Below are 16119 nucleotides of genomic sequence, written 5' to 3' on the forward strand. Positions count from 1 at the left end.
AACTAGCTTATATATATCGATACTTTAGTCAAAGGACTATATATCTATATATATACTATTTAGAGTTAGGGTTGGTAAGGCCTTTAAATTTAGGGTTAAAGTAGGTGGGGCTACAGAGGCAGTGGGACCGGTGATTGGTTGGAGCTAGTTCGCAAGCTCGCAAACCAATTTTTTAGAAAACCTAGCCAAATGAGTTTTGCGAGTATGGGAAATCCGCCCCACAGCCCGCTAGCTCGTGTAGAACATTGCACCTAGGCCAGTGGGTATATAAGCGAGAGAGGAGATGCTTGCTCAATAGTGGAATACAAAGCTGTTCAACGCAACGCAAACCTATATTAGTCCTTTATCTAGCCTATGCTGTACTGCCACTATAGAAGGCTATAGGCTTGTTAGGCTCTGTAAGCCCTTCTAAGTTCTCTTGCCTAGTTCTAAGCTATAGTACCGCAAAGCTTCTAGAATAACCCAATCTCAACAAATACTATACTATAAAGTTATATCACTATTGCATTTGCGATAGCAGACTTGCTTAAAGAAAGAGATAATAAGCTATAAGCTACTTATTTATATCTAACTAGAGAGCTAAGCTTCTTAATATAAATATAATAAGTTAAAATGTAAAAAAAACTAGGTTTCTAAATTCACTAATAGGCTCAATACCCTAATCTAACATATTAGCAATTGTTAAACCTGCTCTAGCGGCTTTAAGCTATGTAAATAGTGTTGGAGAACTGCTATAGTAGCGGTTGTAGTAAGGTAGCTACCTTGAGCTACCTACCCTGCACCTCTAGCGCAGTGGTGGCTACAGTTGGCAATGGCATCAACTTCGTCCGTCAAGCTTCGCTTCACTGCTTACTAGGGTGAGGCACAGTTCAGTATCCTATATGTAAATAGAAAGTCTGCAGCTTATTGCAATGGGGCCTCTCCCTAAACACCATCTTCATCGCTATGGAAGTTCTTCTTCTTCAAGACAGCTTAGTCAAGCATTTCTTTCCTAGCCTTGGAGGGCCGTTAAGCTTATTTACTCGTTTATTCTTCACCTGCCTTGATGTAAGAGCCTAGGACTGTTAAGCTCACACTGCAGAGATGCCACGCACCGGAGTTAACCACTCAGAATATCTGAGCTATTATGCATGTACTTGTTGAGGATACATTCCTCGCGCCTGTTAAAGCACCTGTCCAGAGGGACACGGCGTACCTTCTGGGCATACCTCACGTCTCTGCTCCTGCGTTGTGGGGTCACTGGCCGTGGATGGGCAGGGGGCGAGCCTGCGGGCGGCGATACTGTATTGCACGAAAGGGGTGGCGTGTAGAGACCGGCGGGCATGAATGTGGCAATCCTTGACATCCCACGTGCCGAGCAATATGGCCATTTTTCGCTGCACTGCAACGGCCAACGGGGCGCTTTGCGACCCTGTACAGCAGACCTTGCTCCCTTCCAAGGGGTCGCTGATAATCTACTGCGCGGTCTCGACAAATTCCAGCAACGCGCCGCTTGTGCGTACCACACGGGAATGGACGCCGATAGTCGGCGTTCAGCACCGCTCGCTCTGCGGCAGCAAAGTATCTTTCCCGTTTGGACGGGCCACAGGTATGTCACCAGAACCGTGTGCTTCAGCTCGCCAGGAAGGGCACAAGCACAGGCAGGCGACGGTTTGGGTGTGATCAACAATTCGTGGTTGGAGTGAAGAGCGGCGTGCTCGGTTCTGGCTTCAGTTACAGTCAACCCACACGTGACCGCAACCAATGCCCCACTTCTTTTTCTTCTTTTCTGCCGGCAGCCGGTGTGCAGGTGTGGGACCCGCCAGTCCGTTCGCGAACCTGCTCTGTCACATCACCGGCATCGCTTCCCACCCACGGGTTTCCCCTGGCGGCCCTCGTCAAGTGGTGTTCTTCTGTGAGTGGCGACCATGCAGCCAACACGGTGCTTGCTAAAGCGGTCGGTCTGGAAAGGTAATGTGATGACTTTGCACCCTTCCCGTTGTCGCTGATTCGGGCGGTTCTTCGGTTTCTCCCCAGACACTGGCGCCGCGAATCTTTTCCTTTCCTCCTTGGCTCCATTCTTTCCTCTCTTGACTGACGCTTCTTCAGGGCCGCATATTGTTCCGTAAGAGCCCGACAGAGCGGCGTCTCACCCGTTGTCCGCCAGTCTGGCCGTCCGTCCGTCGAAACGTGCTGACCGTTTGCCCTTGCCTAGACTACCGATCGTGCGGCCTGAGCCAGGAAAGAAGGTTGCGCCCATCCGCACCCAGGCGAGATCGGCAACCATCCTGCCCAATTTTGTTGGTCTCAAGTTCCAGGTGCACAATGGCAAGGTTTATCATGATGTGACCATCACCGAGGAGATGGTGGGCCACAAGCTCGGCGAGTTCTCTCCGTATGACATGACCCCTTTGCCCCGCGCCCTGCAGACCTTTCAGAGAGCACTCTTGCTGATGATCACGTCGCAACAGAACAAGGAAGACCTTCATCTGGAACAAGAAATAAGAAAGAGGCTGCTGTGCAGGCGTTGCGGCGCGCGGCCTCCTACTGCAACTGCGTCCCGGCTGGGTTGCAGGGGTTGGTGCTGGTGCTTTGATGTACATATAGATACAAAACGTGTGACAATACGAGGTTGGGAAGTACTGGCTCGCTCCTAGGCCCGAGCTCGAGCGTAGGCATGGGGCCCCGAGGCGCGTGTTGGTGTGGCGTTCACGGCCGAGTGCTGGAGACAATGGCCATCCTCCTGGACAGCCTGGCGTTATGAGCAGGATCTCGGAGATGTGGTGAACAATCACGAGCATTTGAACGAGTCGCCAATACTTTACTACCTTCCGCCATGCTCGGGCCTAAACGCCAAAAGTCCTCCTCTAACGCCGTAGCTATTCGCAAATACAGGTAGGAAGGCCCCGGAAACCATTGTGTCCCTTGGCTCTAGGCAACAGCAAGCATTTCAAATTCCGACCATTGACGCCAAGTCATATGCGCCCCGCCCTTCTCCAGAAACCCACGCCGAAACAAGGACAAACAAGGACGCCGAATAAAACAGAATAGAAGTCCCGTCTCCTCCATCCAGACGAAGCCTCCTCAACGGTAAAACTCGCTCCGCTTGACGTTGACGCCAAACTCGCCCACCGCCATGCCCAGATCCTCCATGGTCAGTACCGTGCGGTTCTGGCTGCCCCCCTGGCCGCCGCCGCCATATCCAGGGCGTTGGATCCCCAGAGGGCCGCCGCGGCCCTGGTCCTTGCCGCCGGGCTGGTTCGCCGGCTGGCCTGGGATGGGGAAGCCCGCGGCGGCGCCGAGGCTGCCCATCGGGTTGTTGGCATTCGTGTTGCTCGCGCGGATCCGGCTGTATTGGTACGCGTCGGCGGCGATGTCGGCAATGAACTTCTGCGTCGCCAGCGCGAGGAGGCGCGCGAGCCGCGGGTCGGTCTGCGGCGGCGGCGGGAGGCCGGCGCGCGTCATGTAGTAGTTGGTCACGGCGTCCGGGATCTGTCCGCCACGGGGGGGTTCGTTCGCATTAGCATACTCTCTCCATCCACCCGCCCAGTATCTCCTGGAGGAAAGAGGGTCCGCGTACAATCGGCGCATACTCGTCCATCTTGTTGAGAAACTCCTTGAGCGACGCATCTTTCCGCGTCGGTAACTTGGGTTCTGCTGGTGCAGGCGGAACGCTTGGAATCGTGGTCGCGGTCACATTCGCATTTCCGCTCGTCGGCTCACCCGTCGCGTGTGCGCCGTTCGGCCCCGCAAGTGAGGCAGGCATTTGCTCTGCATTCTCTGTAGGAGGATTGGCCGCCATGTTGGACGATGATGTGTTTGGCGAGATCTCCGGCACAAGCTGGAGAGCGACCTCGAAGCCGAAGGAGGTTGGCGATTGATAAGATGACCAAAGGCGCGCGAGTCACGTGATTGATTAGAACTACGTCATCGGGCTGTTAACAACTGGAGGATGCTCGAGACCAAAGATGTTTGTCGAGATTCATTGTGTGCCGCGTGGTGATAGAAGACAATACAAGGCGCGGCACCAGAGGTTTCCGCAACATCAACGTACGGACTAAGGTGTACCTAAGTGGTGACTCTGTACTCTCCCTCCTAGTCATCAGTTACTTTACTGCAAGGGTTGGTTTGACGCAAACGCGGGGACAGCCAGGACAGTCTTCACAGGGCGCTTGACTGCGGTTTTGCTCTAATCTGCTCTGCCAAAGCTTCGTACTGAGGTACAGCCAAGTAGAAGGGACATCTCCTATCGACATTGACAAGTCATCTCAAGTCACGCCTGTGCCCTACCCCGTCAACGCCGCCTGCTTCTCGTCTGTGGCATCGACTCGAACGCATCATCGTCAGAAATCTCGTCGTCGCTGATCTCAATTGCGTTCTGCGCCGCTTTCGGCTTCTGGGATTGCGAGAAGTTCAGTGTGGTTTGGCGAGTCTTGGCAGGTCCTCGGGCCCGAGTCTCCCGCGTGGGCTTGGGGGGTGGCGCTCTGGCAGGAGGCTCTGGCTCGGCATCGTCATCTTCCATGATCACGTCTTCCTCTTCTTCTTCGTCGTCGCTGTCGTGGAATGGGTTCACTTTCCTGCGACCACGCGCAGGAGCCTTCTTGGGAGCGGCCGCCTTCCTTGCAGGAGCCGCTGTCTTCTGGGCAGAGGCTGCCCTCTTCGACGTTCCTGTAGCTGCAGTCGCCGTCCGCCGAGGCGCAGCGGCTCCTGCTGCAGGCTCCTCACCGAACAGCTCGCCATCCTCATCATTGGACGCAACCCCGGAGGTGGGCCGGGCACGGCCCGGCCGGCTGATGGCAGGATCCGGGGACCCGGGAACCTCTTCGATCGCGTCCGCCTGAGCTGTCCAGTGACCATCCAGGTCCGAGTCCCAGTGTTCCGGCCTCTCTTTGAACCTCCTTTTCCGCTGTGCTTGCTTTTGCTGGCCCGAGATGAAGTTTTGCTCCATGACTTTCCGGAATTCCTCGATATGAGAGTCGAGACCCTCGGTAATCTTGTCACTGTCCAGCTGCAGCAGCCCCTTGACCTGGGCAGAGAGCGAATCCATAACAAACATTTCTATCGCGTGCTTGTCGTCCTTGCTGACAAACTGGTTGACCGCGTCTCCAAACTGCGCTTGCGGCAGGATCTTGAGTGATTGTTGGGCAAAGAACTCCTGCACCAGCGTGTCGACTTTGATCGTATCCATGGACCCGAGATTTTCCGCCACGCCCGCGGGGAGTGCCTTCATATCCTTGGTTTTCCCTGTCTCGACATTAGCGCCACGTTGCTCGTCGGTGCTGCACACGGAAAGTGAGCTTGCTCACTTGCTGTCCCCGTTTTCTTGCGGTAAAAGTAGACGACGTCGTTCTGGTTTGCCACCTTCCCAGCGAACCTGTTGGAGAAGCGCTGAGGATTTTCGACCTCGAACTTTGCGCCGTCGGGGGCTGTGTATTCCACCTTGAGCCGGATCAGAGGCAACGGCTGCTGCTCGTCGATGTCCAACTCATCATCCCCGCCGTGTATTGATTGCCAAGCCGCATTAGCCTCCTCGATCATTTCCTCCACAATCAACATGAGCCGCTTTGTGATATCTTGACGATTGTCCTGTTTCTTCTCCAGCCCCTTGAAGCGCTTGTCATTGGCCAGAACGATCTCCCGAGTGACAAAAGGCCGGACCGTCTTGAGGGGAATCTTCTCAACCTCGAAGGTCTTACCCGTGATCTTGAGGACTGCAACGTGCTTGGTGGCAGCTTCGCCGGGAACCAGGGATGTGGCAACCGACGAGCCTGGCTGCATGACGTGGAACCCGGTTTCGGGGTTCCGCTGGGGATCAATGAGACACTCGTGCTCATGGCCCCAGATGACGAGGTCCAAGAAGTCTGGCAGCATGTTCTCGGGCAGGTAGCTGGTAGGAGTGTGCGCGTAATGGTTTTGGTGCAGCACCAGCAGGTTGAAGAAGTCGGCCTTTTGCTGGTTTGGCCTGTAAAACCTGACCTTGTTGTCTCTGAATGTGCGGTGCATGCGCTCATCGCGCACGTTGCTCAGACCGTACAGGGCAAGCTTCGTCTTGCCCTTTTGCAGCAGTATCGGCTTCACGTGGATATTGTCTGCCTCGGACACGCGGCCAAAGTAGTTGACCAGCCCCGCCACCTGCAGCAAGTCCAGGGAGCAGAAGTGGCCGTCGCCGCTGGGGTCGTCGTGGTTTCCGTGGATCGAGAACACGGGGATGGAGATGTTGATGTCGGGGTCCTGGTAGTTGACGTGTGGGAAGGCGCCCTCAAAGACCTCGGCGGCGTCGCTGAGAAACTCGAGCTCGCAAGGCTTCATGCCGAGGCAGTTCTTCCGGAGCGAGCGCATGACCTGGTACATGGCCTTGCGGGACGGCTTGTTATCGTGGAAAAGATCGCCGCCGAGGAGCACCATGTCGACGTCCCGAGTGCGGGCGAGCTGCATGATTTCGTCAAAGGTCCGCCAACTGTCATCCTTGCGGATTGGGTCTCGTTCCTCGAAGCCAACATGATTATCGGTTGAGACTAGAATGCGGATTGTGTCTGCCTCTGCGATTCGTTGTTAGAGAATGTTTCGCCCCGGCCCCATGCGAGAGTGTCACACAAGCGCAAACGGAGGAGGGGCTCCAGTTGCCCTTTGGATGGAGTGGATGAATTGAAATGGACCCACCTGGGGCCGGCGGCATCTTGAAAAATGATCGATGCGATCATGCAGTGGCGTCTCTTCTGGTCTGGGAGCTCGATTTTGCCCGGTTGACAGCCGAGGGTCCAGGCTCCCGTCGGCTGCTGCTTCGAGGAAGGAAGGAGACGTCGTCTTGGTCCCAACGCGTCAATGTTCGGCCGAGACGCGAGTGCGGCACGAGGTCACGTGGAAGCCATCCAATTAGAATTTGAATCTGCCTGGCCTTGTGGGGTTGTGGGCTGATGGAGTGCAGACACAAGTGGGCCCTGCAGGGGTTGCTTGCTCTTTGAAGGTGGTGCTTGCAAGTTTCTCAAACTGTGGGCCAAGACTTAGCGATCACCAGGATTCACAACTTCACAATGCAAGAGGAAGCCAGTCAAGGTCTGCGCCACAGCCCGAGGCCGTGGATCCAACATAGCATGTCCTGCTGGTAGGCCACCAAGTGTGCTTCTATCAGATCTCCCGTGGTCAACAGTGTACTCTGTACGCACGCACAACTTCAACCCAAACAAACCAGCGGATCCAATATCCCGGCTGCACGTGTCGCTGCCATGCCCCGGTGTAAGTCCCTCACCCCGGCGATGTCTGTCAATCACCAACTCCCCTCCTCTCCCCCCTTGTTTTGCTATCTCCCCGCTACATTTATTGCCTCGTTTCGGCTGGGCAGCCCGAGCTCGCTCGACCACTCACTCCTTCGCTTTTTTTGGCGGGTTCTTCTTATTTAACTCCCTTTGAAGCATTGCTTGAGGTCGTCCAGCCCTCCATTTCTATCTCCGTCGTCTCGTTGGCTGGATGCTTTCCTCTGCTTGAATTTTTTCTACTGGGATTCTTGGTTTTCCTTCTTGGCGCTAGGTTACTTCTTGTTTTCTGCTGTTCCGATGAGCGCAGGGCTTGTTCGTCCTTCCTTGTCCCGGCGAGTGCTGGGCGAGTTGGATCCAAAGAGCGACCTCAACACGCCGCGCGGTCTACACAGGCGGAGGCCCATTGTCTTCGAACAAGAAAACGAGGTCGCCGTTCTTGAGGGACTCCGGCTTGGAATTTACGACTTCCATGAGGTAGTGGCGTTGACTAACATTGGCCTCCATCCGTCTCCAGCCACTGCGAGAGACCGGGAGATCTCGGAGGGCGAATTTCGCCATCCACCAGGCAGGCCGGTTGAGCGTGTCGAGATGAGCGATGAAGACTTGGTAGAGGAATTTGCAGAGGCCGACGATGAGTTGCTCGTCGACGTTATGACGGAGGACCTAGCCGAGGAGACCGGCAGCCACGAGGAGAATTCCGAGTCGTCGGAGGATCCGCGGGCTCCCGTATTCGATCCTATGGCCTTGGGCCTGAAAGAGATCAACAATCTGGCCCACTTCGGCGTCAGCAGTCACAGACCAGGAAACGGCGTGGCCGAGTTGCTCAGCGATGACCTGGACAAATACTGGCAGTAGGTATTTCCCACCCCGCTTTTCTTCCTCGGCCTACGCGCTGGCAAGTAGCTTACCGCAAGCAACAGGTCAGACGGCCAGCAGCCGCATCTGCTCACCGTTCACTTTTTGCGCCGCGTTGAGATACGAGCCATCCGCTTCTACGTCGACTACAACCAAGACGAGTCATATACGCCAGCCCATATCGTCTTCCTGGCCGGCACCGGCCATCACGACCTAATCCAATTCGCAGAGGTCCCGCTCACCCACCCGGTCGGGTGGCAGGATGTTCCTATTGCGGACTGCGGCGGGGGGGCGGATGGCCACTCCCTGTGCTGCTGGATAGTGCAGATGCACATCAAGGAGAACCACCAGAACGGCAAGGACACTCACATCCGCGGCATCAAATTTTACGCTCTGGACGACCAACCGCTGCGCGGAACTGTACGCGGGCCGGCGCGCGCCCCGGGCACCGATGTTGATGAGGGCTATGCCCGTGTGCTGCCCATGGAGAGCCTCGCAGAGGAGGATGCAAGGCTCCAAGAGCTGTTGGATGCCTTTGACCGCTACCCGTCATCCCAGTCCGGCAACTTCTCAAACATGCCCGATCTGATGGGCGAACCGGTGATTCGCTGAAAGGCCATTTTGTGAAGATGCAAAGTACGGAGTGATACTTATGGGCAACGACCGAGGATGAGGCGCTGTGGCGGATGGTCCTGCACGGTTCAGGCGTTTGGGGGACTGATATTCTATTGTTTTTAAACGAGTAGGACGCATATGATACCCCAGTTTGCTACCTATGGCGCATTTCTTTTGAAACCTTGCTTGGTCTGCGCTACGAAGGCCCTCAATGAGTTGGTTACTGAACAGGGCCTGTCTTGGGAAGTCACTCGGTCCCGTCAACAGCAATGACATAAGCAGCGGCCCTTTCTGTTGCCCCGCCCCCCACTTCCTCCGCTGCGATGTAATCCGCTATGCTTCTGTCCTCTTCCAAGGGCGAACAAGCTCACCATGTCCCCGCCTGGCGACCCCTCCGATGTTGATGAGCGCTCGATGGCCCGTTGGTCGGAATCGGCGCTGTCACTTGCCAATTTCTTCTCGCGAGCTCTGTCGTTGTTCCAGAGTTCCGGCTCGAATCTCCAAATCCTCTGCACCGCTGCGCCCACGCTCTCTCGGGGAGACCCGCCCGACCATGGCCAACCAGCACCCCTTCCTCCGCGCTCCCGACCGCGCTCCTTGATCGTGCTCGACTCCTCCTTCAATCCGCCGACGCGCGCACACCTACGCATGGCCACCTCTGCCATCCACCAGCTCCACCGCGAACGCGGCCAAGCATCGGACTCGTTGCGGATGTTGCTGCTGCTGTCGGTCAACAACGCAGACAAGGGCGCCAAGCCGGCATCCTTTGACCGGCGGCTGGCCATGATGTGGGCGTTTGCCGGGGACGTGCAGCACGCTTTGCTGGGCGGTCTCGAATCGGCTTCCGGTGAACGGGAGGAGCAGGGGAGTTTCGGGGGACTCAGCATCGACCTCGGCCTGGCGAAGGCGCCGTATTTTCACGAGAAGAGTGCTGCGTTGGCCGAGGCCGAGTTCTACAAGGGTACGAACGAGGGAGGCGGCGCCGGCGAGACAGAGCAGGTCTTCCTCGTCGGCTTCGACACGCTCATCCGCATCTTCAACCCGAAGTACTACGGCCCGCTCGACTCTGCGGCCCCCCCTGCCAGCGCTGGGCCCTCGCCGATGCACAAGGCGCTCGATCCCTTCTTCCGGCGTGCGAAGCTGCGAGTAACGATGCGGACAGGAGACGAGTGGGGCGACGAGACGGCGCAAAGGGCATATCTAGAAAACCTGGGGAAGGCAGAAGCGCTGAGCGAGGTAGGAGGAAGCAAAGACTGGGGGCGTAGGATCGAGATGGTTGAAGGGCGTCAGGTTGGTGCGGATGCCATCAGCAGCACGCGCGCGCGAGCCGCGGCAAAGGATCGGGACGCTGGCAGACTCGACGAGATGGTCACTCCGGCGGTTAGATGGTGGATAGAGCAGGGTGACATACACTGAATGAGGTGAGGGCGTAGTCTTTGCAGTTCTCGGTCGCTGATGGCTGGTTTCCAACGCCGATGCCGTCGCTCAGCGGCACGTGGCGCTGAAAGCTCCATACCAGAAAGCTCAATGTCAGAGAGCTCGAATCGCAGTATCGGTCACTGACTCAGAAATGCAAGTCTGGCGAGCTGCTGCAGTTTCTGGCATTAATCACAGGATCGTCGGTGGACCCGGCCCAAACTGGACCTTAGCTTGGCTTCAGCCAACGGCTTGTCGAGTCGCACTCGTTGCAGTAGTTCAACCGGGAGGAGCACGACGACTAGCCAACACGTCTAATGCCAATGGGTACCCCATTCTTCGAATATCTGGCAATGTTCCTATCGAAAAAAGGCAGTCAACGTCAAGTTCGCATTCAGATCCTTTGGTCCTCGCCTTCTTCTTACTGCTGTTGATTTGGAGACGGATCTGCGAACGAGGAGAAATTTTGGCGGTCTCGGGCGGCAGAATCACAGGCTCCAGTTTCCAGCACCAAAGTGTCATTGTGGGCCACGAAACCTGAGTGGGGCCCAGCAAATTTGCAGACGTGCACAGGCCACCAAGCATGGCCTATATATTTGCGTCTCCCGCTCCCTCGATTTCCGTTTCCTTTCTCTTTTTTTCTCCTCATGCGACAATACTTCAGAGAATCATTTCTATAGTAGTTGTCCTCTCTTGTGTTCCCTAAAGGAGCCACAGATCCCACCCGGGTTGATGAACGATATCCTCGATGCCCTACTGTGAGGTCCTTTTCTTACTCTCGCTCTGCCTGCAAAGGTGGCGGTCCGGCCTCGAGCCGTGGCTGTATAGAGAGTGGCGATGATCGGTACCCCGGTATCTTGGGGTCTTGCCTTCGGGCGCTCAAGCGGGGTGGGTGTCGATGGAAGTCTGACCGGCCATGTTACCTTCTTTTTTTCGCTGCGATCACGGGACTGGCTCTCGAGACGTGGAGAAGAAATCTGAAGGCTTGGGGCATGGTTTGGCTCGTGAACCCCCGGACCCCACTGAGACGATATTTTGGCCATGTTTTTCTTCCCGTGGGTTCATGAGTTTGTCGAATTGGGTGCTGAGTTGACGGCTTGCCTGTCGCGATCCGCCCCTCCATCGTGTGGTGGCAATTCACCCTGATCCTCTCAAGTTCTGGGGGGAGGAGCTCAGGGAACTCGGTCCTGCGCAGTTTGAGGCTGGCCGCGGCGGGTTTCTCCCGAGTCTCTCGTAATCCGTCCACGGTATCAAGAAGCGCATGTGGACACTGGCCAACCATGATCAGTAATCCACGCAAAACGAAGCCAATTTTTGCTCGACGCTTGTAGGACCAGGATGATGGGGAGCAAGGCATCTTGTATTCATCCGCAAACATAGCGCGCGGTATGGAACTACCCGATGCCTTTACTCTCACACTGCATCCACTGCCCCCCTGCGCATCCGGCTTGACGGATGCCTCGGTCGAAACTGTACACAACGGCAAGACAGGGTCGCTCCTCCTTGACAACGACACCCTGGTCATCAACATCCAAACGGTCCGAATGGCGACCTGGGTCGGAGGAGCTCGGCAATTCGGCATCATGCTCCTCCGGGTACATTGAGTCTTCGCCTTGGTGAAACAATGGGTCTGGACAGAAAGGGACAAAAAGGAACCACCAACCGAACCAGCTGGATCCTGTGCACTGGAAAGTACAAGTTGAGCAAGCGGGAGGCACGGTATAATTTTAACTATGTTACAAAACCAGCGGCCATGATCGGCCCTCCTTCCTTCGTCAACCGCGCCCGTCCGCGGGCCGAGGACGCAGAGGGACTGAGAAAACGCCGAACTCCAATCCGTGACCCTTCCGCTCGAGATCTCGGCTACTGCTTCTGCGAGATCATCATTTCCTCGTTGTCGGCAATGGGCGCCGGCCGGTTGGAGCTCTTGTTGAGCGCGTTCTCGCCGACGACGTTGCGAGTTCCTTCCATCTCCAAGTGGTAGTCCTCGTCTGGGTTTGCGTGGCCCAGCACATACTCCTCCTTGTCGATGTGCCGGAAGGTGAAGTAGAAGACGATCGTCAGCACACCGCCGGTAATGGCAGGGCCGCCGAAGTCCCAAGTCAGATAAGGGTCGGTGATGACGGAGGAGCAGGCCAAGCCGATGGCGTAGGCGACGGCCGTGTTGAACAAGTTGAGCGCGGACACGAGGCCACGCATGTTAACGGGCGCGCGAGAGTAGGCGATTCCATAGGCCGGGACATTGACGAACAGTTCCGAAATGCCGCCGATGGCGAAAGGAATCGCCATCCACCAAATGGTGATGGGCGCGACCCCAGTGCCGATCTGGCAGTTACTCGAGCCATACTCTCCGCAAGGCGACTGCTGGTAGGCGTAGTAGTTCAGGACGGTGTAACCCACGCCGCCGATGGTCGACAAGGCGAGGCCGGTGGTAATGCGCGCGACCGGTCCGTAGTGGATATTCAGCTTCCGCAAGAGAGGGTACAGGCCATAGTTGAGCACGGGGGCGAAGGCAATGATGCTGAGAGAGTTGAAGTTGGAGATGACATCATTGGGCACCCCGTTGGTCTCCAGCATCGTCGACAGGAAACTAGCCGCAGCGCCAATACCGTTGTCGTTGAGGTACTGGATCGGGAAGAAGCAGAAGATGCCGGTCGCCTGGAAAGTCCGGCGGACGTCCTCAACGAATTGGTCATTCCACCGCGTCTTGTACTTGTCGCTCAGGCCGGCTGCCGCAATGTCGGAGGGCTTGGCAAGATCCCAGAAGCCGTGACGGCCGATCCTCTTGATGCCGCCCCGACGGAAGCAGATGCCGAGGACTCGGAAGACATTGGGCAGATCGCTGCCGCCAGGCGGGTGGAGAATGACGCGCTTGCTGAGGAACCAGAGGAGGAATGGCAGCGGCAGGTAGAGAAGGAGGGGGATCAGGAAGGCGAGCCACCACTGAAAAGAGCACACACACAAAGTCAGTTAGGACCCGCGCGCTTGACGTCTGGAGACCAACTAGGCGTTCAGAGAGCGCCACTTACCCCGACGTATTTCTCCGAGTAGGCCGTGGCAACGCCCATGAAGCCACCGATGTTGATCATCAGGTAGAACCAGAGCATGACCCGCTCGGCGGTGGCCTCGGGGTCCTCGATAACCCGCTCGCCACTCGGGAGAGTGATCACCTTGGGGACAGTCGTGGTCACCTGGTCGAGCAGGAGAGGCGACACATTCGGCTTGAACATTGCTGAGAAACCGGGTTAGCCGCGACGATCAGGAGGCCGAGTTCACAGGGTGCAGCGGCGTCCGGAGGGAAGAAAGGGGAGCACTCACCCGCGCCGACGGACAGGATGTAGACCGCCAGGAAGAAGAGGCCCTTGGCGTGTCCGCTTGCCAGCAGATCCTTTGCGCCGGCCCCGACCAGGAGGACGTGGGCAGTACCGAACACAGCAACGCCCCAGCAGATCAGCTTGAAGCGACCCGTCTTGGCATCGGCGAGCCAGCCGAACACAAGAGGCAACGCGTAGGCAAGCATGCTGAAGGATTGGGTCACGGCATTGGCGACAACGGTCCCCATACCTAGGGCGCCGCCAGTCTCCTGGGTTCCGACCGGCGGCGCGCCATAACCGTTGCCGCCGGGGGGGAGCGGGCGGTTGACATAGTTGCTGATCAAGGGCTGGACGCCGTAGTACGAGGCGCGCTCGCAGAATTCAATGACGCAGATGAGATAAGCGATAATGGGAATGGTGCCAGGCACGCGGCGCAGGACGGCCAGCTCCTCCTCGGTCGGTTTGCCCTCATAATCCTCCTCCATGACAGACGGGTTGAGATACGGCGCATGGCCGTTGCCAGCGGGGGCATGAGGCTGCTTCTCCACGTCGCCCACAGCCTCGGTGGGCGACGCAACTGAGCCGTGGCCGGACGAGGACGGCTTCTCCGCTGCACATGCACAAATGGTAAGTGGGCAAGTTCATACGCTGATCTCGGTCGCCAGATTTGCTTCGGAGCGCTTACCCATCTTTTTTTATTAGCCGGTCGGTTGGCTGCGTCGGCGCAGAGTTGGGGAGGTGTGCGAGCCCGGAGTCAAGAGAAGCACACGGGCACGCAGGCTGGGACGGCTACACCACAGAAGTGAGAGGAAGAACGACAGAGAAACGAGCAGCAGGTTGCAAAGGGCGACCCAAGTTGCCGGGTCAATTGATATATGGACTGGTGGGTACCTCCTGGGTGCGGGTGCTTCGCTCTCGCGTGCAAGTCGTCGTGAAGGGTACGCAGTATTCCGTAGTGCGTTCTGTCAGGGCCACGGTCTCGGGACTGGTGGATACCAAGCGGGCCTGCGTCGCTGTTTCGAGTTTGGATGGCGACATGTGGAGTGCAAGGGTGGGTAGTGGAGGATTGCGCTACTGGAGGCGGGTGGAAATGCAGCCAAGCCCAGCTGATTTGTGGCGCCGCGCAAAGTCTTGCCTGCAATCTGGGACCTTACTATCTTGTCCTAGTGTCGTAACGGAGAAGGGATTGTTCCTTCCCTCCTGGGCATTTCGCCCGCACACTCACCGAGGCTATCATGCAGCCCCAAGATGCTTCGGCTGCGCGAGGAGCAAGTAAGGTGCCTGGCTTTGGTCAGGCGCTTCTCAGTGGCACGCTCAAAGACGCGGTTGTTTGCCCTCCGTCCATTATCCGCCAAAACACCTTTTATGTTCCACACTACGGAATACTTTTCTTCCCTCCCTCTCACGGCAATGCATCAACGCTTGTGCAGCGGTGCTGGGCAATAAACAAAAATGGCGACCGTTCTGCCGAAAGTGGTTCGCTGGCGGGGTAATTGCACAGATAGACCACAGCGCCTGGATCTGGCCGGACCCAGAGCGCCGACACCGTTCCTGGAACGCTGGTGTTGAGCAGGCATGCTGCCTGGTTGACGCTTACTCAGTACGCAGTGGCTAGAAGACGTATTTGTGAACACCTCGTGGAACTTCGGTCGATTGAGGGAACGAACATTCTCGGCGCATCGGATATTGATTCGCTTCCTGGGATCCGCAATGGCGCAAGATGGGATGCTCCTCCAACTATCGAAATCCACCCGTTGGTTGTTGGCCTGCGGAGCAGCTCCATACACTACTGTGGTATGCATTGTGTCTCTGTGGCCCCAGCCATATCTCTGTCGAGCCGCGAACCTTCGATTCGCCGTTGGAGAGGGCCAAGGCAGGCGGATACAACGCTCGGGGGAACCTGAACCCGATACGGTCGACGGGCGAGTCCCAAGTAGGCAGGTCGCAACAAACCCCAATGCTGGGGAGATCGGCGGTATTCCGCGCAGGTGTTCGCCATGCCGATTTTGCCGCGCCCCCATGCCACCCTCCTCCCGAGACAACGCTGCGTCCTCCGTGTCATCTGAGACAACCCAAGATCTTCTTCGCACGAGCGATCGCAGCACTCGAGCGTTCATAACATACATAACACGTGAAGTGACGTCGGGAGGCGGAAAGGGTATAGGCTCAACTCTCTGCGCCAAGCTGAGCCGGCGGGATCTTGGCGGCCGCCGTCGCTGGGCCACGCCACTCCGTCCTATCAATGCCGCGAATTACCTTGGCGCCTTCCCCATCGGGCATCTCTTGGCCGCGCTGGTCCATGTGTCGGGCCGTCCGTTGGCATTAGCGCGGCACACGACTCCCTTCTCAGCAGAGCAAGGCGCTTGCTGCAACTCGGGTATGTACGGTACAGTACAGTACACACTATCTTATCTTAATTGCTTACCTACCGGACGCAGTAAGGACTCCAAATAATAGCGCGACAGCGACGAGGAAGTTCCCCCACCGCACCCTTTTCCCCGGGCTTGCCACCTGCTCTCTCCGGTAAAGGGAGGTGCGTAACTATCCGGAAAGCGTCGGAAGCGCTCGATTGTGGACAGGAGATAACAACGGTAGCAGCCCATGCGGGCGTAAAACCAGCCCACATTTCTGTCCTAAGTACACTAAGTTCTCACCATGCGAGCCGATGTCACTCCCCGGACCCCGCT

The 16119-nt window shown here is 57.1% G+C and overlaps 6 protein-coding genes across 6 annotated transcripts; 3 read left to right on the forward strand and 3 right to left on the reverse strand.

Annotated features, from left to right (window-relative positions):
• Window positions 1–1782: 1782 nt before the first annotated feature.
• THITE_2122943 (mitochondrial 37S ribosomal protein RSM19) lies at window positions 1783–2922 on the forward strand. The gene is made up of 4 exons (XM_003657307.1): window positions 1783–1950; window positions 2089–2104; window positions 2195–2374; window positions 2451–2922. Exons 1-4 carry the CDS (start codon window positions 1908–1910, stop codon window positions 2482–2484), a joined length of 273 nt encoding a protein of 90 aa, XP_003657355.1. The 5' UTR covers window positions 1783–1907; the 3' UTR covers window positions 2485–2922.
• Window positions 2923–3763, reverse strand: THITE_2122945 (TAF10-like protein). The gene has a single exon (XM_003657308.1). It carries the CDS (start codon window positions 3442–3444, stop codon window positions 3064–3066), a length of 381 nt encoding a protein of 126 aa, XP_003657356.1. The 5' UTR covers window positions 3445–3763; the 3' UTR covers window positions 2923–3063.
• A 117-nt stretch (window positions 3764–3880) lies between these two features.
• THITE_2122946 (uncharacterized protein) lies at window positions 3881–6762 on the reverse strand. Its single transcript, XM_003657309.1, has 4 exons — window positions 6640–6762; window positions 5286–6518; window positions 4034–5223; window positions 3881–3901 (listed from the first exon to the last, which is right to left on the reverse strand). The coding sequence occupies exons 1-3, from the start codon at window positions 6653–6655 to the stop codon at window positions 4274–4276; spliced, it is 2199 nt and encodes a 732-aa protein (XP_003657357.1). The 5' UTR covers window positions 6656–6762; the 3' UTR covers window positions 3881–3901; window positions 4034–4273.
• Window positions 6763–7817: 1055 nt separating this feature from the next.
• THITE_2070828 (uncharacterized protein) lies at window positions 7818–8869 on the forward strand (the record flags this gene model as incomplete). The annotated part of the gene is made up of 2 exons (XM_003657310.1): window positions 7818–8083; window positions 8153–8869. The coding sequence occupies 2 exons, from the start codon at window positions 7821–7823 to the stop codon at window positions 8697–8699; spliced, it is 810 nt and encodes a 269-aa protein (XP_003657358.1). The 3' UTR covers window positions 8700–8869.
• An 18-nt stretch (window positions 8870–8887) lies between these two features.
• Window positions 8888–10355, forward strand: THITE_2122954 (uncharacterized protein). Its single transcript, XM_003657311.1, has 2 exons — window positions 8888–10123; window positions 10280–10355. Exon 1 carries the CDS (start codon window positions 9075–9077, stop codon window positions 10116–10118), a length of 1044 nt encoding a protein of 347 aa, XP_003657359.1. The 5' UTR covers window positions 8888–9074; the 3' UTR covers window positions 10119–10123; window positions 10280–10355.
• A 1487-nt stretch (window positions 10356–11842) lies between these two features.
• THITE_2122958 (uncharacterized protein) lies at window positions 11843–14294 on the reverse strand. The gene is made up of 4 exons (XM_003657312.1): window positions 14118–14294; window positions 13437–14042; window positions 13148–13350; window positions 11843–13061 (listed from the first exon to the last, which is right to left on the reverse strand). The coding sequence occupies exons 1-4, from the start codon at window positions 14119–14121 to the stop codon at window positions 11982–11984; spliced, it is 1893 nt and encodes a 630-aa protein (XP_003657360.1). The 5' UTR covers window positions 14122–14294; the 3' UTR covers window positions 11843–11981.
• Between the last annotated feature and the right edge of the window lie 1825 nt (window positions 14295–16119).

Source organism: Thermothielavioides terrestris, chromosome 6 (genome assembly GCF_000226115.1).
Source record: "Thermothielavioides terrestris NRRL 8126 chromosome 6, complete sequence".
NCBI lineage: Eukaryota > Fungi > Ascomycota > Sordariomycetes > Sordariales > Chaetomiaceae > Thermothielavioides > Thermothielavioides terrestris.

What these genes read in the sequence shown, in the direction of transcription:
- THITE_2122943 (XM_003657307.1), top strand. Translation starts at nt 1,908, where the DNA reads ATGCAGCCAACACGGTGCTTGCTAAAGCGGTCGGTCTGGAAAG. An exon ending in AAGCTCGGCGAGTTCTCTCC is followed by an intron (nt 2,375 to 2,450) that starts GTATGACATGAC and finishes ACGTCGCAACAG; the next exon opens with AACAAGGAAGACCTTCATCT.
- THITE_2122945 (XM_003657308.1), bottom strand. Translation starts at nt 3,444, where the DNA reads ATGACGCGCGCCGGCCTCCCGCCGCCGCCGCAGACCGACCCGCGGCTC.
- THITE_2122946 (XM_003657309.1), bottom strand. An exon ending in CAAGAAAACGGGGACAGCAA is followed by an intron (nt 5,224 to 5,285) that starts GTGAGCAAGCTC and finishes ATGTCGAGACAG; the next exon opens with GGAAAACCAAGGATATGAAG.
- THITE_2122954 (XM_003657311.1), top strand. Translation starts at nt 9,075, where the DNA reads ATGTCCCCGCCTGGCGACCCCTCCGATGTTGATGAGCGCTCGATGGCC.
- THITE_2122958 (XM_003657312.1), bottom strand. An exon ending in CATCCTGTCCGTCGGCGCGG is followed by an intron (nt 13,351 to 13,436) that starts GTGAGTGCTCCC and finishes CCGGTTTCTCAG; the next exon opens with CAATGTTCAAGCCGAATGTG. An exon ending in ACTCGGAGAAATACGTCGGG is followed by an intron (nt 13,062 to 13,147) that starts GTAAGTGGCGCT and finishes TGCTCTTTTCAG; the next exon opens with TGGTGGCTCGCCTTCCTGAT.